Source organism: Octopus sinensis, linkage group LG1 (assembly GCF_006345805.1).
Source record: "Octopus sinensis linkage group LG1, ASM634580v1, whole genome shotgun sequence".
In the NCBI taxonomy this organism is placed as follows: domain Eukaryota; kingdom Metazoa; phylum Mollusca; class Cephalopoda; order Octopoda; family Octopodidae; genus Octopus; species Octopus sinensis.
In genome coordinates this window covers 35048226-35072289 of record NC_042997.1, presented here as the reverse complement: position 1 = coordinate 35072289, position 24064 = coordinate 35048226, and the positions used below count along the sequence as shown (strand labels likewise).

The 24064-nt window shown below is 34.4% G+C and overlaps 1 protein-coding gene across 2 annotated transcripts in view; it reads left to right on the top strand.

Annotated features, from left to right (window-relative positions):
- Positions 1 to 24064, top strand: part of LOC115218923 (neuronal acetylcholine receptor subunit alpha-10) — a 1131344-nt gene that overhangs the window by 761957 nt on the left and 345323 nt on the right. For both annotated transcript variants that reach the window (XM_029788944.2, XM_036499212.1), the window contains one exon: positions 15617 to 15726. In XM_029788944.2, coding sequence (XP_029644804.1) covers positions 15617 to 15726 — 110 coding nt within the window. The remainder of the gene's footprint in view (positions 1 to 15616; positions 15727 to 24064) is intronic.

Below are 24064 nucleotides of genomic sequence, written 5' to 3'. Positions count from 1 at the left end.
TCATTTTATCATTTTTTTCTCTTCCTTCTCTCTGTTTACTTACACACACACACACACACACACACACACACATACACACACACACACACACATACACACACATGCACTGACACATGTATATATATATATACACATACACATACGCACGCACACGTATAAATATACATGCATGCACACACTCACACGCACGTATATAAATATATATATATATATGTGTGTGTATATGTATGTGTGTATGTATATACATATAGAGAGAGAGACTTGTCTGTCCTTGTTTGTCCCCCTCTGTGTTTAGCTCCTTGTGGGCAATAAAGAAATATATGTATATAGATAGATAGATATGGATATATATATATATGCATTCATACATATACGCATGTGTTTGTATGCGCACGTGTGTTTGTGTGTGTGTGTATACACAGACAACATGTTTCTTTGAGTTTCGAATGGCCAAATCCATTCAGCGGGAGTAAACCAGGAATCATGTGCTCGAGCAGCAAATTTTTTTTTACCAAAGAGTTATGCCTGTGACAATAGAAGAAACAAATATATAACTAGTTAGATTTTATTTGTAAATGTTGCTCATATACTGTCTATACTGTGTTATTTCTCTTTTTCTCTGAGCTTATTTTGTTTGGTTTACATAAATTGCCTAGCACATAAATGTGCTGCACCCATTTTTTAATGTCAGTATTTCTTTACTACTGGAGAAGGAATAGAAAAAACGTGTCGTGTAGATGACGTCTGACGAGGCAAAAACTTATTTTCACCTTTGACTTCTTATCTGTACAGAATGTGCTTGGCTTTTTCCCTTATAGCATGTCAACCCTGGAGAGTCCCTGACTTCTGAGATCATCTCACTTCCTCATATGAGGCTGAGATAATTTAAATAAATCAAGAATTTATGATGTATGGTATTTGATATGCCTGTATCTGACTTTGTTACTCATATGTATGCTGCTGACTACTCTGAGTGGTTTACTTTTGTTCGTGTGTGTGTGTGTGTGTGTGTGTGTGCGCGTGTGTGTATGTGTGTGTGTGCGTATACAGAGTTCTAATTGTATCGTTAAAATGTTTCCATCGCAACCATGTAGTTAAGTCTCGCCCACGCCACAGATCGGGCCGGTGTTTTCCACTATAATCCAGCACTACCTTGTCATTGAATGTAATACACCAAAGATGTGTGAGCAATACTTTACTGTTTGTGGGTATGACAGTGTGTGTGTATGTGTTTTTGTGTGTGTGTATGTGTGTTTTTGTGTGTGTGTATGCGTGGTTTTTCCCTCAAATACCTTAAAATTTCTTTTGATTTATTTTCATACTCGTAACTCAATACTTCGGTGTGTGTGGGTGGATGTGGGTTGTGCGGGGGTGTGGGGGTGTTATGTGAAGGCTCGAGATCTTATGGTCTGGGTGTTAAGTTCATGACCCTAACTTTACGTGTTTGTTTTCTGAATTGGACGACGTGTTTGTCCATAGGTAGAGCTCGTCATTACACATTGTTCCAATCTACTCATCTGAAAATGAGTACAATCTGTTGCTGATACTACACTCTTATCTTCCTACGTGCATATTCCCAATTATCTTTTGGGTATGAAACCTAAAACTTGTGGCCAAGAATGGCTCTCTGTCTGCTCTTGACTATATAGACACCAAAAACAATGAAGGAGAGCATAGTATAAAGTATCAAGTTATACTCACTTGCGAGTGACGGATGACCTTAAAAAAAGTGCGGGTAAACGCGCGTGCGCGTGCACATTCTGTCGAATATATTTGCAAAGAACAATTCCTGAATGAAAAAAGTATAGTTTCAAATCACCAGAAGAAACACTGCTTAGGATTACATACTAAATCTATCTTTCTCAGAAATTCATCAACCAAATTAATATTTAAGCAGCTGCTATGAAGTATTTTGTTGCAATTAAAGTATTTTAGATGCAATTAAATGTATTGTTCAAAGTTCACTACAGTAAAATCGTTTTGATATTCATAGTAACGTTCAGATACTTCAAACAATGAGATATACGCAGATATGTTACTATACTTATGAACGTATAGATATGTAGATAGATAGATTGATAGATAGATAGATAGATAGATAGATAGATAGATAGATAGAGAGAGAGAGAGATAGATAGATAGATAGATAGATAGATAGATAGAGAGATAGAGAGAGAGAGAGAGATAGATGTATAGATAGATAGATAGATAGATAGATAGATAGATAGATAGATAGATAGATAGATAGAGATATATAGCTAGATAGATAGATAGATAGATAGATAGATAGATAGATAGATAGATAGAGAGAGAGAGAGATAGAGAGAGAGAGAGAGAGAGAGATAGATAGATAGATAGATAGATAGATAGATAGATAGATAGATAGATAGATAGATAGATAGATAGATAGATAGATAGATACATTTATATGTGTGTGTAATTCTTCGGAGTGATAATCTTTCAGCCAACAGGGTGACATCTCTTCGATTCTAACTTTTTTTAAACTCCTATTTGTATTCAATGGTGAGCACTTCGATTGAAACGGCCGATAAGTAATAAATGAAGTTTGTGAATTACATCTATGAACGGCAATGCGGTAAATAGCCTACAGCAAAAGAGAAACAGGCAACAAACCACATTTTGTCCATTGCAACCATTCTTTGACATTGCACTGTGTCCATAGAGTTCTATATTGTTGTAGATTCCATTTGTTTAAATGGCTTACCGCTGTTCGTAGGCGTGCTGTGAAAGTAATTATTGTTTCCATATCTCCCCGCGATAAAATACGATTTGGGGCAGGTTGATTCATGATTACGCTTTAGTTCTAATTTTCACTTGCATCATAACAGTGTGAGCATTTTTCTCTGAAAGGAAGCAGCAGCTTAATCACAGAATCTCGCTGGTACTTATATGCTATTGATTAGCGGGTTAGGAAATATAACATGGATGCTATTTGAAACTGAACTTAATGCTATAAATTATTGAGCTTGATATACGAGAACGTATATGCTTACTCTTTTCTTTGACTGGCCTAACTCCACAGCAAGAAATATACGGCTGCAGGAACATTATCTATTTCATCTTTGTTTCCGAGACTATGTCATATATTCTGACATTTTTCGTCCATTTAATATAAGATCGATCCAATTTCTCTCAGAATAAGAGATGACATATAGTAGTAGAGGTTGTCAAAAGTTGTCAAATACTGAGAATACATGTGTATTCAAGTGAACTATTGAACTGAAATTTTGAAATTCAGAATATGTTGTACAGACACTGATTTACACAACTTTACAAAATAATATTCGTATTTGAAAGTTAAAGAAGTATATATGTAGTAGTTTGTAGAGAAGAGAGGCCCAGAATTATTATAGGTTCTGAAAGATAGACTAGTTCAGACTGTCAACTCTCAAAATGAGGTTAAAAGAATATTCCACGGATTTGCAATTTACTGCAGTAATGTATGTACGGCTCGATACAGTTGGATATGACACAATCGTATGGCATGAGGAAGAGAGACTGGTCAGTTGGTTAGTCTTGGGTAAAAATGCTATATCCTGTCTTCCTTCGGAAGAGTAGAAGTTGTAATAAAAGTAGAAAAGACAGTTGCATAACCATAGCATGTGTTTTGAGGGAGTTCTTGATAATTAGGGAAATGGCTACTATCTCTCTGCCATTTACGACACATTTGCTTAGCAGCTAAGTTGTTTAAAAGAAGAAAGGTTTCTATGTTGTTCTTATGAGAGCCTTGAGTAGTTTCCATCAACAACTATTCAGAACCAGTGTGTATTATACCTCTCTAACACGGGATTCTACACTTTTGGATTAAATTTTTGCAATGATACACTCCGTTTTAGGAACAACGAAATAACGAACGGTGTAAAAGTTGCTTTCTTAACAAATGTAAAATATCTCCTACAATACATATGGCTAACGTTTTGAATCCTGAATGGAGACAAGCAAACTTATAAGTTATAAGGATTTTGGTATTTCGTTAGTAATATATGTGCATGCTTGACAATTTCTTGCGTGCAGCTTATGTATATATATATATATATATATATATATATATACATCTCTTGCAGATAACCAAGAAAGTGTTGTGCTTACCTCAACTGAAAAATAAAGCTATATGAAGTCGTAAAAAAGCAATATACTTGATTGTTATACCCCTGTTAAAGTATACGAGGTTAAGTCTGTATATTGAATTAATAACAGATGACTTAAAGAAGTTATTTAAAATATTAGGAAAAGTAATATAAATATTGAAAGGGAATAAATATATGTTAAAGGATTTCAGATATTTCTATAAAAGATTGTGGAGTCTTTGTTCCAGTAGTCAGCATCTTAGGATATTTAGTGCACGGTTTTCTATCCATCTTCGTTCAACTGATTCTAAAATCGGTGCCCATGATATTGTACTAAACGGCCGTAGAAAAATGCGTTTACATTATTTCTAGTAGTAGGTTTCAGTTTTATAGTAGAATATAATGTGTCCAGAATCCACTGTACTCAAACCTCAATAGGGAGTTTAAGATTGAAACAATAATGGAATTAGACAACACAATCTTTTACGGGTAACTGAGATTTCATTAATTCCCAATGATTACCAGTGTCATTGAATTCAAAGAAATTACCCCTCCAGTAAACATATGATGTTTGACAGATAGATAGCTGCTGCATTCGACCGAATAAATGTCAAAGTATAAATTGAACAATTCGTTAATATCGAATCTATTTTTAACATAGCTACAGAAAAGGCATCGTCAGAAGCACATCAGTATTCAAACTATTAAAACTAATATCAAAGTGCAAACAAAGGTTGTTAGACTGAGGCAACAAATGAAATTGTATGTTAATGCTATATCAACAGTTAATACCAGTCAATTTTTTCTCAAAGCACCAAGCACCTCAAAAACAAAAGAACCGAATCATTTTATGTTATCGTACTTGTTACATTGTCTGAAAATAAAATGAGATGGTAACGGCTATAACATATTTGATCATAGGTTTTCTCGATCAGAACTGACTAAATAACAACAGTTGCTAATGGAACAGCATCTCCAGTAGCTGTGGCTATACATTGATTTAGAAATACATGGATTCATTGTAGCCATAAATTCAATAGGACACCGGTGAATTACAAAGGCGATAAAGTTGATTCGGTCACTCAAGGAGCCATTACATTATCGACTCTGGAATGATAAAAGTCAAAATCGACATGGACAGAAGTTATTCTTAGAATGTAAATGGACCTTAATGAGTACTCTAGGATAACAATATCGGCATTATACTCTTCCACCCATTTTTTTTCTGAATCGATTCGCTAATACTAACAATTTTTCCTGAACCTAGATGTAGACTTCACAATGTTTGATAAAATTTCCATCATACTACAATTATTTCTGCATTAATTTTGCACAATTTTCATGCATTACAAGTTTAATATCAGCCGTTATGATAGATAATATATATATATACAGAGAGAGAGAGAGAGAGAGATGGAGATATGAATATACATATATATATGTGTGTTTGTGTGCGCGCACTTACACATATCAGAGCATGATAAATGTAGGATGTTTCATAACTCATAGTGGTGTTGATTCCTGACAACATATTTAAAAGTAATATTTTTAAGTAGCTTCTGCTGACGTCATTAGTTTTGAAATAATTCGTCAAATAAGTTTAGCTGCAGTGATAATTTTCGGTTAAGTTAATTAATGATAATGATATTCTCTTAATCATCAAATTCTCATATATTTTTTTAGTTCGCAAATGAATTCTACTTCGTCTATTACATCGTATGAGAAACCTCTGGGCAATTATTTTCTATATAGCTAAAAATATTTGCGCACACATTAAATGCCGCATTTGCATACGGTCTAAATGTCACAGATATGATGCAGTAGTAATATATTGGTTCTTACCATTAACAATTCTTATATTAGTTAATGTAATAAGCCATAGTGCTGTTATTTTCGAGAGCCATATCAGCATAGTTGTCATGAATGTATTTCAATCATAAGCACGAAATCAAAACCTCAACTACAGATTCGTTATATCAGAACATAACTAATTTCTAAATTACTTCTATATTAATATCTTACATAAGCAAAAATCTTTGGAATATATACACGATACGATTTAGTATTCTATCATTGCCATTTATTTCCCGTGACATTTCATAACGTGAGTAATGTAAAGTAGGTGTGAAGTAGGTAAGTTGACTAAAAGAAGGTTTAATTAAACTTTCCATTGTTCATAGCAATAATTGAAAACATTGCAATGTTAAGAGGTTCCCAGCGAATTTCTTCAATTCCTTGGAGCGCGCCTTTATATATTCAAATATTGAGTGATTTTGAACAGAGTGGAATCCTATACAACAGAGGGGCAATGCAAAATTAGGAACGTATGCCTTTCATGCCATTCCCATATGTAGCTCCGTTTTACGTTAAATTAATTATGTAATAGGGAAACTGCATTAGATACACGGACTGTCACTAGATTTGCATATTGGATTAGTTTGGCTTTGCACAAATTCCTTTGATTTCGGAGAGAATGATGCGGTATACTATTTATGCATATTGATGCTTATTTCTTTGGTGTGTTACTGCACGAACATTTCTATATGTACGTATATGTACGTGTTACATATAACGGTTCCAATAGATCTATGCTTGGTGAATTTCAGTATTATAACATTCAAAATTTATCGAGTATATCAATGTGGTTACTACCCAAGTATATGTTTAGATAAAATATATGCACAAATATTCAGGCGTATATATATATATATATATATATATATATATATATGTACTTTTAGTTTGTTTACCAGAAACAGTTTGACTATGCATAAAAAGCTCCTATTTTATTATGCCGGTTACAGCATAAAGATATCAACTGGAAATAACAATTTTTGGGGGGAGGGGTTATTTCGAGCTCTGTCGATGTGATGTACGATAAATATAGTAATAACAATAATAATAATAAAGATGGTGATGATGATCATGATCTTGATCATGACGATAATAATAAATGCTATACCAGGCAGTGGCTCTCAAGGCTTTTGATCTTAACTGATTGAAAGTGTTATCGTGTAGAGGATTTGTCTTGATATAAAAGATGGGCCACAGCAAATATTCTGCTCAGTTGCTTGACCTTAACCAGCTGAGCTTGACTCTTGGTGGCTGACGCAATATGCATATCTAAACATGAGTTTGAAGTAGTGGCGGAGCATCATAACCATGTGTTTTATGAGGAATTCTTTGTGGTTTGGATAATTCAGCTCTGGGAACATGGGTGTTTCGTTCAACATCCTTAAACGCTCCTTATTCAGGGACCTTTTGAGCGGGATGGGTTACTCGACCAGAAGAAAATTCTAACTGGGTCCCACCTGCAAGGTCAATTGCTGGTTATCTTGATATGAGATCACCATATCGCGCACATATGGTTGCGATGCATGTGCCTAGTGTACCCTTATTAGATGGGTAGTCATGATGGGTATACTGGGTTTCGTATATTTTACCCCAGTGTCACTTTGATGGCATGCACTGCTCTCTCACTGAATAATAATAATAATAATAATAATAATAATAATAATAATAATAATAATAATAATAATTATAATAATGATGATAATGATAATAATAGTAAGACCTACCAAAAACTGAGCAAATATAAAGATCTTGAAATAGAAATCAGCAAAATGTGGAACCTGAACACTAAAACAATACCTGTTGTCGTAGGTGCCCTGGGAATGATAGCAAAAGGGGCTGATTGTTACCTAACTCAGATACCAGGAAACCACAAAATGGCAGAAATTCAAAAGATAGTGCTCATGGGAACTGCTCATATCCTACGCAAAATACTTTCAATGTAATCTCAAGTTTTAAAACAAACATAATTTTCGTATGGTTTTTTTAGACATTCAGTAGTACAACATTAAATACAAAACCAAATATATGGCACACTAGGCATAACAACAACATGAGCTTCCAACCTGTTGTCTCTTGAGGTCTCTGGGTGAGACTTGGAGCCAACTTGTACAAATGTAAAGTAAAAGTCAAATATGAAAATCATAGGCAAAATATATTGCAATTATAGCACAAAAAGAAAAATGAAATATATAACAAAATATATCTCAATATACTTAGATAATACAGTAGTCACCTCGTTAGCAGCTGTTCTTTAATTGCAAAATACGTAGCAGTTTTCGAAAATAAGTGCAGGGCCTACATAGGTAAGAAGAAGAAGAAGCACGTCCCTATATATCCACAACAAATAACAACTGAGACATTTAAGGAAGCGTATCTTTAGAACATTCTAGTGAAATCGTACAATAAATATGGATGCTTGAATATTTGCAAGGTATTGTATAAACACAGACACGGTTCTAGGCACTACGCTCTTAGATCCTTTAAGCGATATATTTATTAACGGAGCGTGTAAGCATACTATAGTTTTACTATGTTAAATAAACGTTATACATTCAAATAAGCAAATCTACCCTTGCAGCCACTGTGTTTGTGTTTGTGTGTGTGTGGTGTGTGTGTGTGTGTGTGTGTGTGTGTGTGTGCTTATGCATGCACGTATGTATGTTAGTGTGTATGTAACTGTGTTTGTATAATGTGCGTGGATGTGTTCCTCTTATCTAGATATGTATTGCTGTATTTGAAATTCTTCATAAGAATCTAATTATCAACTTTATTGCAATTTATGAAACGAGAAGTTAACAACTTAGACAGACACGGTATCCATATGTTTATTGAACACACAAATTTTCTTTTCCTTTTATACCCCATTCAAATTTTGTTTGCTTGATGTTTATAAAAGTTTAAACTGCAATGTTAAACCTAATGAAATCATAATGAAAATGTAATCATTTTCTTTGAATTACGACGATGTATATTGATGGCTTTCAAATATAATCTATGTAATATTAAATATAAAACATTTTGAAATTGTTTAATGAATAAATATTGATGTTTCTGCAGTTGAAGATATTTTATTATTACCAGTAAAGCGATGACTCGTATTTTCGAATGTTGAACGGATCAATATTTTCTCAACTAGATATTGTAGACTTTTACACAATCTGATGAAGTCATAATATAATATTAATAGAAAGTTTTCACACCTTCATAGTCGATGTAAACTGTTATTTATTCAGTAAATCATCGCATATTATTTAGGGTTTCTCATACAATAATTAAAATAATAACTATTTATTTTGCCATTTATATTTCAATCTAGCTGTTAATCTAATTTGTAGTGTGATTTTGACAGACTGAGATGGATCCTATTTTACATATACAAGGGTTGGACAAAATAATGGAAACACCTAGCATCATAGTATCATAATTTTGAAATATCTATAAAACTATCAAAAGCTTATTTATTTTTATGTTTTTTTTTATTAATTATAGGTGTTGCTTAATATATTTTGCTAAAATTGCCGTTTCTTTTCTGATTCCACCAGAAAGAGGTTATTAAAATTCATTAAAATTACAGATATAACGGACTTTGTTAGTTGTTCCTTTTCGAGCCACGCCTGGTTCATAAGGGCCTGTTTCTCGGTTTCTTTGGCGTATAAGTTCTCCACCTGGACGGGACGCCGGTCGGTCGCAGGTGAGCTGCAAGATGCAGGAGAAAAGAGCGAGAGAAAATTGTAGCGAAAGAGTCAGCAGAAGTTTGCCATTACCTTCTGCTGGAGCCGAGTGGAGCTTAGGTGTTTCGCTCATAAACACACACATCACCCAGTCTGAGATTTGACCCCGCGATCCCTCGACCACTGATCTAACCACTAGGCCATGTGCCTCCACGCTCTAATGGACTTTCAAAGAGGTCGAATTGTTGGTGCTCGTATGGCAGGCACTAGCGTAACGAAAGCGGCCGAAATGTATGGTGTACCAAGAAGTACTGTCTCGAAAGTAATGACAGCCTTTGAGAAAAAGGGGAAACCCCCTCGACGAAACAAAACTCCAGAAGAAAACTGAAACTTTCATACTGTTACGCGAATTGTTAGAACGGATCAGCTCCCAAATTACTGCAGAGAATAATGACCACCTCGAGAATCCAGTTTTCACAAAAACTGTTCTCCGGGAGCTACACAAAGCCGGATTTCACGGAGAGGCTGCAATCAGAAAACCACTACTTTCAAAAATAAAAGTTGCAAAGCATTTACAGTGGAGTAAAATCCTACCGAATTGGTCCATCGAGCAGTGGAAGAAAGTTATTTTCTCGGACGAGTCATCCTTACCTTATTTCCGACCACCGGCCAAGTATACGTGTGGAGACAGCTAAAAGAATTATTTTGACCCAGACAACCTTCTTCCACCTATTAAAAATGGAAAAGGATCTGTGATCATCTTGGGGCTATACCATGGACATCCACCGGTCCAAAGGTTTCCCTCCATGGCAGAATTAATAGTCAAGATGGTTTAAGCAATTTATCTGATTCATCCTATATTTGCAGAACTGTTTCCGGAGGGAAATGCAATCTTTCAGGATGATAATGCTCCAATTCACACAGCTAACGTAGTTACTGAATGGCACAAGAAACATTCTTGTGAAGTTGCACATCTTATCCGGCTACTACAGTCACCAGATCTCAATATTATTGAACATTTATGGTACATTTTAGAAAATCAACTAAGGAGTCGATATCCTCCATCATCATCACTACAAGAAATGGCGACTGTTTTAGCTGGAGAACGGACAAAAATTTCCTTTGGAAACAATTCAAACTTTGTACGAGTCCGTACCTCGTAGAATCTAAGCTGTAATTACTGCCAAAAGCGGTCCTACACCATATTAAAATCAACTTGTTTTAAATTTTAAGGTGTTTCCATTATTTTGTTCAACCCTTGTATACCCTTACCTTGAACATGGGCCTTTGTTTCTAGTAGAAATGGGTACTTAAAATATCACTTATATATTCGAATATTACGGAAGCGTTGCTGGGTTTTGATGAATTCGGCCGCACTAGCTTTATGAAATTACATCTAATGGAAATGTATAAAACAAACACTAAATAAATTTAAAAGAGGGTTTATAGTAACCAAACACTCAAGAATATACAGAAAATTAAACTTCAGAATAATTTTACATAATTGTTATAGTTTCCTTTCTCACAAAAATTGTTAGTACATCATTGTAAACGTATAATTTCCTCAAGAGCTTATATTTTATACAACGTGTGTGAGTATGATCTTTCTCGAATTTTTGACTAGTCCTTGTAGCTTTCCATCAGTTTATTTCTCTTGAATACCTGAGTGTATAAGAGCCATAACGCTCCTTTAATATTCCCCTATAATCCTGTGATGAAGTTGAATTGCATACATATAATTTTATATGTATATTGAGGCTGGATGCATGTTCAGGGACAGGATATGTGTCTATTTTTATAAAAATCTGTATTCATATATATTTATATTTATTCTAATATATGTAGCTTAATTCATTTTCATGCGTCATACCTTTTATGACAGTTTTATATATTTAAATATCTCTCTGATGTTTAATTTTTTCTACTTCATTTAACCATTTGCTGAATATTGGCATGAAGAAATGTTGCTAAAACTACGAAATATTCATATGTATTATTAATACGATTTTAGCTTCCTCTGATTTCAAGTGTTAATGTTTGGTGGTGGATGTAGATGACTAGCAAGTGATTAGATTTTACACACAGAGATTATAATTGAGCTTTCCCTAGTTTTCACTTCACCGAAGTCTATAAAACTCTATACTGCTACTACACCATTTACAAAATCATTTGCTGATAACTGTGTACGCGCAAAAACATATATATATATATATATATAGAAATGTATGTATACATACTTCATATGATAGAGATAGATAGACACACACACACACACACACACACACACACACACACACACACACACACACACACACAACACACACACACACACACATACATACATATATATATATATATTATATATATATATATATATACATATACACACACATATGCAGTCCGAAACTTTAAAATCACTCTCTACAACATTCTTGCTTAAGAATAACAAATTTGTATAGAGTGTAGAACAGTCCATCAAATTAATGTAAAATGGTTTTCATCATAACTGAACATAAAGACAAACAATCTCTATCTCTCTCTCTCTCGCTCTCCCTCTCTCTCTCTCTCTCTCAATATATATATATATATATATATATATATATATATATATATATCATATAAATAAGAATTATATATATATTATTTCTTTATTGCCCACAAGGGGCTAAACATAGAGGGGACAAACAAGGACAGACAAACGGATTAAGTCGATTATATTGACCCCACTGGTACTTATTTAATCGACCCCGAAAGGATGAACGGCAAAGTCGACCTCGGCGGAATTTGAACTCAGAACGTAGCGGCAGACGAAATACCGCTAAACATTTTGCCCGGCTTGCTAACGTTTCTGCAAGATACATACATATAAGATCCGGAGATCGTGGTGTAGGGTAAAGTTAGCAGTAAATATTAAAAAATAACTTCCAGGGACAATAGTGGTTTATTAAGACGGAAGGCTTTGGATTTTTTTCATATCGAAGTGCTATAAACTGAAAGAAGTTCTGTTTATATTTCACAGTAGGTAACCGGTGTTGCCAGTTGTGCGAATAATAATACAAGAGTTAAGGGATGGATTGGATTAGATCCGGGTTACATGTTTCATAGCGAGCGGAATTTCGGATGTGGTGAACATCCAAGCGAAGTACATAACGTAGGTTACTATTCAGGCCAAGCATATCTTGATTAAATGAAAGTTTACATTGTATCAAGGAGGTACATGTTAACACATAGGCGATTCAATCAGAATGTGTAGAGAGCACGGTAGGGGTGGAGAATATAAATGCAGAGAGAAATAAGGAGTAAAAGAAGGTTAAAAGAAAAAAATAGTGAGTGGGAAGAATGGTTAATTTAAGTAATGTTGTATGACCGGTAGTATTCAATGAGGCTGTTTTGGCCGAATCACAGAAATTAGCAAGAGGAGTGGTATTTGAGCAAAAGATAATGTGGAGGGAAGAAGTTGGGAAAATAATTTTGATCAAGGGGGAGAAAAAAGTGTGCATGAAGAAAACAAGAGAGAATGAGGAATTTAAGAATTTGACAGGTAGTATTCAAATATACATGTACAAATATATATTTATATATATATATATATATATATATATATATATCTGTACGTATATATGCATATAATTCATTAGCAACACACACACACACCACACACACACACACACACACACACACACACACACACACACACACATACACACACACACACCACACATATATATATATATTATATCTGTATGTATATATGCATATAATTCATTAGCAACATATATATATATATATATGTGTGTGTCTGTGTGTGTGTGTATGTATATATATATATATATACTATATATATATATATATATATAATATATATATAATATATATACATATATATATATATATATATATCACGGTGTTCACCGTGACCGACCATGCTATCAGATGTTGCTTCACATCGCTGGTCACAATGCGCTTCGCATTGTTTTAGCCTTCAAATGACGCCACCCCACTGGCTAAGCGAGCAGGCCAACAGAAGAAAGAGTAAGAGAAAGTTGTGGCGAAAGAGTGCAGCAGGGATCACCCCCCCCCCTGCCAGAGCCTAGTGGAGCTTTAGGTATTTTCGCTCAATAATCATTCACAACGTTTGGGAATTGAAACCGCGATCCTACAACAGCGAGTCCGCTGCCCTAACCACTGGGCCATTGCGTTTCCACACACACACACACACACACACACACACACACACACACATATATATATATATATACGCATATTAGTCATTCGCAACAGAAGCCGTATTAATATCAAAAGGTAATCTTTATATCCAGTTCAACATTTCTTGTTAGAACAGCAAATACATCGCTATTAGACTCGAGGGATCCTCTCATTTAGGTGGTTAATGCATAAAAGCTTACACATAGATCGTAGCAGACGAGAATCGTCTGTCGTAGGCGTCAGACCTTCCATATCACATGATTACATTCTATTGGAAATTACATGCCAATCAAATTTTGCTGCTACTATATATAGCTTCTTTTCAAACTTTGACGTCACAAATAGCATGCAGGCTTAATAAAAATTGATAATTAGCAACGGAAACAGTATCAATATTGGTTGCATATTTTGGCATAAAACCAGCAGTTTCGAGTGACAGGTATGGGTTAAGTTAAATACATCGACCCCAATGCTCAACTGGTACTTATTTTATCGATCCTGAAATGACAAACGGCAGAATTTGAACTTCTCGATCCCGAAATGATATAAAGCAAAGCTGACCTCGGTAGAATTTGAACTTAGATCGCTAAGCATTTTACCCGGTTCACCACACTGGAATTCTGCCTGTTCGCCACATTTGAAGTAGTATTAATATTAAAAGGTAATCTTTTATATCCGACATAGCTGAACTGTTAAGACACCAAATACAATGTTATCAGACTTGAGAGATCCTCTCAAATAGGTGCTTGTGCATAAAATCACACGCATAAATATGGAATTCCCATATTGCAGGATTTTGTTCTGGCAGAAATCACATTACATTTTGGTTTTAATATTGTATCTCTCACAAATAATTAATTTTAATAAACCGGCTGGCATTTTGCCATATCATTATCCGAAAAGATGCTGATATTCAATATATCGTAGTAGCAAGGTTTGACTGGCATGCGGTAACCGGACCTCTCCCAATAATGTTTTTCAATAGTAGGAAATCACGAGATAAAGGAGTTCCAGTAGCCACGGTAGGCGATGCTCGTCTGCTACGATCTATGTACGTTATTTTATTCACCATGCCCCTATATGAGAGGGTTCCTGGAGTCTAGTAACGCAGTATTCGGTGTTGTATTGTAGTAAGTTGGATATGTTTTCAGATACATACATACATCATACATACATACATACATACATACATATATACATACATGCATGCATACATGCATACATACATACATACATACATATATACGTACGTAAACACATACATGCACATATCCAACCTAGCAGTTTGTGTATATATTATATATATAATATATATATATATATATATATATTATATATATATATATATATATATATACAGAGATAGGAGAAGGGAGGGAGACAGAGTGAGGGAGAATATTTATATACGCATATAGATATATACTTACACACATATGCACATTCATGTAGAGGCTTGTGTTTCTAGCGTTCGATAGGTTTCGTTTCGATTACAGGACCACACAAATCGTTGTCCTTTGAGCATTTCAGTTATGTATTCCAATTTACGTTACCTCTTTCCATTTATTTCACACTTTGAACCATCACCAGCAACATGTGATGACGCATGTGACAGTTTGTTTGTACAAGAATGTAATGTTATGTAGTTATATTGCAACTACGTTACAGCCATGTAAAGTAGTTACGCAAAAGTAGACTAGACCGAAAATATTTTTAGAATCGAACAACATTCTTAAATTTAAATATGTTGAATATTCTTCTTCTCATGAGACAATAACCAAATTATTTTCTGTTTCACAGAACTGGATCGATTACAAGCTGCAGTGGGATCCAATCAAATATGGCAATGTGTCCGTCATCCGCCTTCCTTTTAGTGACATTTGGCGTCCTGATATCTTACTGTACAATAAGTAAGTTCATGCATTCATTTTTGGTTTATGCTAACTGCACAAGCGCATGTTTGTAACTATCCACTATATACATATATTTATATATACGTATGCATGGACTTGTGTATATATGTATATATATGTACATATATATACATATAAACATCACGATATATATATATATATATTATATATATATATATATATATATTATATATATATATATATATATATATGTATATATATGTGTGTGTATATATATATATATATATATATATATACATATCTATATGTATATATATATACATATAAGCATATATATATATATACACACGTATATACATATATATATATATATATATATATATATATATATATATATATATATATATATCTATATATATATATATATGATATATATATATATACATATAAGCATATATATATATATATATACACACGTATATACATATATATATATATATATATATATATATATATATATATATATATATATATATATGTCTTTATATATTTTAGATATTTTGCACACTGTTGTTTTGTTTATTTCTACAAGTTAACTTGTTTCTAATGAAAAAAGAATGAAAAGTCAATTAGTTTAGTTGATTTTTTTCCATTCTAGGTCAATGATAAATAATGAATTTGTTAAATAATAAACATAAAATTGAATATATCGTATAGTTATTAAGTTAAATATTCCTAGTTCATTCCTTATAAATCATAAAGTAAAACTTAATATAAAAGAGCTTTCCCTGCCCTCCATATAGTTGCATATTCATTGTTGTTGTCTGTTAATTGTTGAAAGTGTCAGAAATTTTTCTTTGAAAATGTACCCGTGTGAATGATTCCGCCCCAAAATATCCACGTCTTCAATATTTCATGTATAAATGTAAAATAACAAGAAGTGGCTATTGCTAATATGAAGTCTTAATTTGTTTTACTAATTATGTTTTGATTTGGTTGGTTGCTGGGGATTTTTTAAATTGATTTACAATGTGACCATCTTTCCTGGGATGAGATATCCAAGTTAGCGAGTTCATATTTTGGAATAACCCAGTAGATACTGATAGACATAGATATTATACTTGTTTATGCCGACAATTGAAACAGAAGATTTACTAGTGCATTCGTAGCTCAACTTAACAACGGTATCTGTTTCTTTATTACCCACAAGGGGCTAAACATAGAGGAGATAAACAAGGACAGACAAACGGATTAAGTCGATTACATCGACACCAGTGCGTAACTGGTACTTAATTTATCGACCCCGAAAGGATGAAAGGTAAAGTCGACCTCGGTGGAATTTGAACTCAGAACGTAACGGCAGATGAAATACCTATTTCTTTACTACCCACAAGGGGCTACACATAGAGGGGACAAACAAGGACAGACAAACGGATTAAGTCGATTACATCGACCCCAGTGCGTAACTGGTACTTAATTTATCAACCACGAAATGATGAAAGGCGAAGTCGAATTCGGCGGAATTTGAACTCAGAAAGTAACGGCAGACGAAATACGGCTACGCATTTCGCCCGGCGTGGTAACGGTTCTGCCAGCTCGCCGCCTTCAACTTAACAACGGTATCTCTAGTATAATGAGAAAACATTTTTAAAATTCAGTTTAAGCCTTGTTTCTTATTTCTCGTTTTGTATTTTGAATGAATTTCTATATGTACGTATTCTCTATAATTAAAGTCATTGTACTTTAATACGCCATTGCAATAATGAACTCAAGGTCAAAGAATTCTTGATCAGGGAATAAGCTAGATATGCTCTCACAAATAATAAAACTCTAAGGATTTAGAGTAGATTAGGTAATTTATATTGATATACTGCAATTCCTCCCTTTAGGTGTAGTTTTTACCAATAAGTAAATTTCGGTGTCTACCTAAAAAATTTTAATTATAAGTCGATTTGTATTTATTTTGAACTTTTAACATAAAGCATTTCTTTCATAATGATGCACTCCTTTGTAATACAATTTCTTCAGCGATATGGGCAAAGTATTAGTATGTCATTTCGGTGATGCTCGGTTTCTGTATACGGGAGTCTCTAGAATAGTCTTTGAGGTACAAATATTTTAGCTCATTATTTAATTCTATGACTATATCACAGCCACTAATATATAATGAAACATTCTCAACTACTATCTAGCTTTTGTTTCAATTATTCCTTTTGCTCTACCATGGAAGATGGTCACTTATTGATATAGATTTTGATACTCATCAAAATTAAAACTTTATAAACAATAGCCACTGACCTTGTTTCCGTGTGTTGCACACATATGATACTAAAGACAAACCATCATGTGTTCTGCATGCGAATAGATGAATATCTCTTGCTCTGTGAATGACAATTAAAAAGATGAATGTGTGATGATTTCTTTTTAGCAGTGTTTAGCAACCAGTCCTATCCAAATGATTAATTTTCAGTGCGTTTAAGAATATTTTTAATTCACTATTGATACTTTGTTACCTTCTTGGACCGTTTGAATAACAGGCACTGTGAAACACAGAGTAACGGTATAGCAAAATTGAACTTACAACAATAAAACATACAAATTATACATTGAGTAATTTTCGAAGATGAAAATTCACCAATCAATACACACATATACACATACATAAATATATACATACATATGCATATGCATGTGTGTGTGTGTGTGTGTATCACAATTCTTCTATCACATGTTCTGAGCTAATGAATGCATACTTCAGGCAGATGAGTTACAACTCGAAGTCTCTAAATAAAGATACATCAATAAGAAGAAAGCTGTGCTTTGCGTAAAACTTAAAGCCATGGGCATGTTGTCACAAACATATTCGCTCTGCTCGACCCGCTGAGGTCAGACGTTTCTTTTGTGAGCCCACTTATAAAGTATTACAAAGAAGAGATATATGCTTATGCGTTGGCAATATGTACATGCATATACACATATATACCCCCACACATATATACACATACTGTGAGCGAGAAAGATATATGTATGTATGTTTGTTTGTGTATATGTATGTTAGTTATTCAGTTTTATACCTAGATCTTTTGGAAATCGAGAAAGAATCAGTCTCTAATTTCGATCCAAACTCCGTCATTGAAATTTTAACCATCAGCAAGATATTTGTGCATGTTTGTGTGTATAAATGCAATAATTGGTGTCAGCGCATGTGCAAATTTGTGTGTTTTGATTTATGTATGTATTCTCATGCATACAATTGCATGTCTAGACTTGAAAGCAACATTTGTGGAATGTTTTACAGGTTTTGACTTGTCCGATTGACGGTTTCACATTGCGTGTTCAGATCACGTCGGGGGTCACCAATTTAGTAAATACACAGTCGACAGCGTACCAAGAAATGTAGACGGCAGTTTTACATAAACCCAATGATAAATATTATAAGTTTGCTCTGTGTTCAAATGAAATACAATTTTTATTAGTTTCCAAACAACGCTGAACAAACGTAAGTTACAGATTAAGGTGTATGCAAAACATTACGATGTAGAGAACAGTCTGGTAGAAACAACAGTTGTAAGACATGAATTCAGTTGCACTTACTACAATTTATATGTTTTTCAAACTGGAGCTGATATCAATCCCACGATACAATACAAATTAAGACAAATGTCATAATGTAGATATAAATCTTGCTGTAGACATCAATTTCAGCAAACAGGTTAAAAACGATAAACGATCCATAAGAGCTTAAAAATACGAATGCCAAATGAAGTGGCATACTGCCTTAGAGATGATGAAACAAAACTTAGCTCATTTTTCATAATGACTAAAATAGTGCAAAGGTAACCTTCTAGGCTCAAGCTAAAGCTGACAGAATGAGAAGCTTGGAAGTACATTGTCAACGGTTCAACGTCTTCACAGCCACTGACTCAACTTTTAGTTTTTAGACGTGCCTCAGACTTGGACGAAATAGTTCGAATTTTCGCAACGCTAACAATAACTGATCAGCATCTGTCTCAAACAACTAACTCGTACTACAGTAAAAAAAATAGGTTTATCATCTCTTAATACACATGCAATTGCATGTTTGGACTTTAAAGTAAAATTTGTGGAATGTTTAGACAGATTATGACTGTCCCATCGATGGTTTCACTCTGTAATGTTCTAATTAGCTTTCTCTCTTCTGGTTTTGAGAAACCTAATTTCCCAAGATTGGGGCTTAGGCAGTTTGTTACATATATCATGATTACAGGCGTAAACCTGAACCAGCCAAAGTAGCTGTAGAAAATTCAGTAGGTCAGCGTAGGTGTTTTCTTTTTTGCTGACCTTTAGCTTTATGTTGACATCCGCTGGGCAACAGATTTCAACTATTGTACATAGTTTCACTACTCTGATCCAAATCACTATATCTGGTCTGTTATGCTTACATTTATAAAAATTTTCGCAAGGACATTCTACAGAGTCAAAGGCTTTCTGAAAATCCAGCGAAAGTGAAACTAAAATCTACATATGCTTCCGCACCTTTGGTATAACAGTTTAGTTTATCAACAATTGCTCGAAACCTCCCCACACTCTCTTCTGCTCAACTACTTCTTTTGCTGTGATGATGTTATTATGTTCACAGTGGCCTTGAAGGGAGACCTCTAAACATTTTGTATATATTTTATACATTAAGTTCTGATATACCGTAGATTTTTGCCATGTGGGTAACTCTGCTTTGGGGGATCAGTTTCATCTCTGACAGAGCTAACTAGAGCGGTATGCTACTATTTCAATTGAGAGCTTGCTGATATAGATTCATAAGATACGTCCGGTAGAAGGTTAGTTTCTTGTACCAGTATGCAACAATCAAGTCTCTTCCTAGTGTTTTTCCATCCTGAGTTTTATTCAATCACAATCACAAGGGTATCACTACGATACTTTATGTGTTGGCGTAATGCAAGGACAAGAATTACTCGAAATTTCTTCCAGGCACAGAATAGCACCGTTAATTTCCATCTCTTCCCTCCAGATTTTCCTCCAGAAGAGGTATATGTCTTCTCGTGTAGGTGTTTCTATGATATCTACTGCTTCTCTTCTCATTCTGGTTGAATTTTCTACTTGATTTTCTTTCGGTTATTTTCCCCTCATGTCGGAGTGTCTCGCACATGGCATTTAGAACCTACTTGAGGGTGATCAGTTTTCAATTGAGTGTTTTCTTTTTGTTATCTCCAAACATCATTTCTATCTTCTATCACTGTTTGATTGTGAGACGTATTGTGACTTGCTTCTTAGCAACCAATAAGCGTCGTCGCATGGCTGATGGTCTTCCGTAAATTAGATACCTTTTTCTCTATCTTTGAATTTCACGGTGGCACGCTTTTCGTTGTTTCTACTCCAAGTTGAAATGTCGGTCTTGTATTGCTTTGCAGTAGTAGTCAGGGCATACAGACAGATGTCAATCTGCCATTACTGAGTGTTCATTACATTGCTATAAATACTCTTATCCAGTTTCATTAATAGCTGTTAATATTGTGTCTCAATCTTTTTGTCTCCTTTGGTAGAGATTACTCTCTCTTCGAGAGGGTACTAGGCTACTCAAAGCCAAAGTTGTGTTATCTGAAAAAGAATTTACTAACAACGTATTTCACCGATATATAAATCTGACCACCACTACAACGATCGGGGCGATTGTGCCTACTATTTACTATAGTAGTAGTCGAGGAACAATGGTCAGTTGCCTTCGCGTATTTGTTTATACTGTTTGGAAGAAATGTAATTTCAAATCTTTCTTCAATAAAGTTAAATTCACTAACTTTCTTCCTATGGTCAATAAATGTTGCTTGTTAATGTAATTGTTTCGCAGTAACAAAATTTAGTTCTGGACGGAGATCGTCCCAGTATGCTTTTAATCGCTTCCTACGTCTAACAGCGGGGTTTTGTTTCGCTCTTATTCAAGAGCTAAATAGACGATTATCCAGTACATAACTCCAAGTAGAATGTGTTTAGTAGTTGCGGTTTCTTCTATAAGTACAGCTATAAAGTGTCTGTTTACAGTTTGCAATGTTACTTTCGTTCTATTTTCAGCTGTGTTGTTGTTGATGTTGTCGTTTCCAGTCATGTTGTTTATAGTAACTCTCTGCATAATAAAGTCAAGTTTTAGTCGGAAAACATTACGACGTTGTATAAAAGGGTCCCTCAGTTACTTCACACACACATACATACATAAACGTACGCGCTCACATGCAGAGAAACATATATACATACTCATCTATATATGTATGTGCGTATATATATATATATATATATATATATAATATATATATATATATATTTATATATATATATATGTATATATGTACACACATACACACACACATATATATATATTTTAAGTTTCAACTCAGAGCTGCGGCCATGCAGATGCACCGCCGGAGCCTCGTGAAGCTTTTAGGTGTTTTCGCCCAATAAACACGCACAATGCCCAGTCTGGGAATCGAAACCGTGATCCTCCAACTGCAAGTCCACTGCCCTAACCACAGGGTCATTGGGCCTCCATATATATTTATATATATATAATATATATATATATATATAAAAGAAGAAGGGGCACTCTGGATAATGACATTTCGATGGGAAAACAGTAGAAAACAGTGGTAAGTCAATTCGATGAGGATCAGGACTGACTGTGGCTAACAACTATCATAGTTACATCAAAAGTATAAGCGGCTGATACTGGGTAGAAATTTTGTCATAAGCGCAGAAAATGTAAAATAATCTAAAATTTTAGCGTCCTAAACTATATATATAGTTTAGGACGCTAAAATCTTATGGGGAGGCGGAAATTGGGGGACGAAGGAAATCGAATTAAGATTATGTTGAGCAAATTCCTGCTATAGTAAAGACTTACCTTGAAAAACTACGTTTACACATTTCCTCAGAATAAATGTGGAACACATTCATGAACAAATCCCATGTACATAATGTAGCAAGGGAAGCAAAGAAATAAGTGCTGCCATAAGGGGATAATCATCATCATGCCGTCGAACATGGAGACAAGTGTATGGATAATTGCTGAGACGAAGCAGATTATTTCAGATGCAGATGTGTATGGTCAATTGGGTGAAGCGACTGTAAATTTTTCAATATACGGAGCGGTACTTAAAGCATATCTATACATTATATATATACTCCTTAAGTTATGTTGCTCGTTCATGAAACACAGGTAACAACATAGAAGTTCATGCCTATCACAGCCACTGCAGTTCCAAAGTTATTTTCACACCACATTAATTTTTTTTGTTTGTTCCTTCTCGAACCACGCCTGGCTCATAAGGGCCGTTTTCCCGGTTTCCTTGGCGTATAGGTTCCCCACCTGGACGGGACACCGGTCCGTCGCAGGTGAGCTGCAAAATGCAGGAGGAAAGAGTGAGAGAAAGTTGTGGCGAAAGAGTCAGCAGAAGTTCGCCATTATCTTCTGCCGCAGCCGTGTGGAGCTTAGGTATTTTGCTCATAAACACACACGTCGCCCAGTCTGAGATTCGAACCCGTGATCCCTCGACCACGAGTCCACTGCTGTAACCACTAACCCATGTGCCTCCACAAACCACATTGATGCTCATTTCCTTTAACTTTGATTTGAACTTTAGAGGACCTATGAAATTTCGTTAATCCGATACAGCTAGACACTTTATAACTAGATTTTCTTACACATTACTGATGATGTAGCCTCTGGAACCATCAAGGTAGCGCCTCAGTTTCCACGATACAACATAGATGTTGTCACTTTTCGTGCAAATCGCTCTTGATAAACGAAGGCTGGTTAGCAATGTGAATGTGGCACAAATTACCTACAAGAAAGGGCAGGTAATTAGTGCTCAAAAAATTTGTTCATGTCTACTAGATCGGGATCGACATGTGACAAATCTACGATAACAATATTTCAAGTTTAACAGTTGGCGTATAAGAAAAAGAGTTGAGTATATTTAGGTCGGGTAATTCAACGCTTCTGCTACATACAACATTAGAAACGATCCCTTTTAAAGAATTAGATACAACATATATATAAGACATTTCATTCAAAACTTTGTACAAATAAGATGTAGGTCAACATACTTTCGGGGTTACATTTAGCATGTTTACAACAACATAGCTAGCGAATAAGAAACTTGGAACAGAAATTCGATTTAAAATAACTTAATGCAAACTGATGTCTAAATAAATTGAACCTATATTTCAGACTCAAATGTTCATGTAGGAAAATAAAAGCAGAATAAGTGTATAAAATACATTAAAATTGGATTTTACTTTTTTATCATACTGTAACATTAGATTTTTCAGAAAATGACATTTCGCTGTTTCTATAGCTGGAGATAAAAAATAAAAAGTCACGGAAATATTC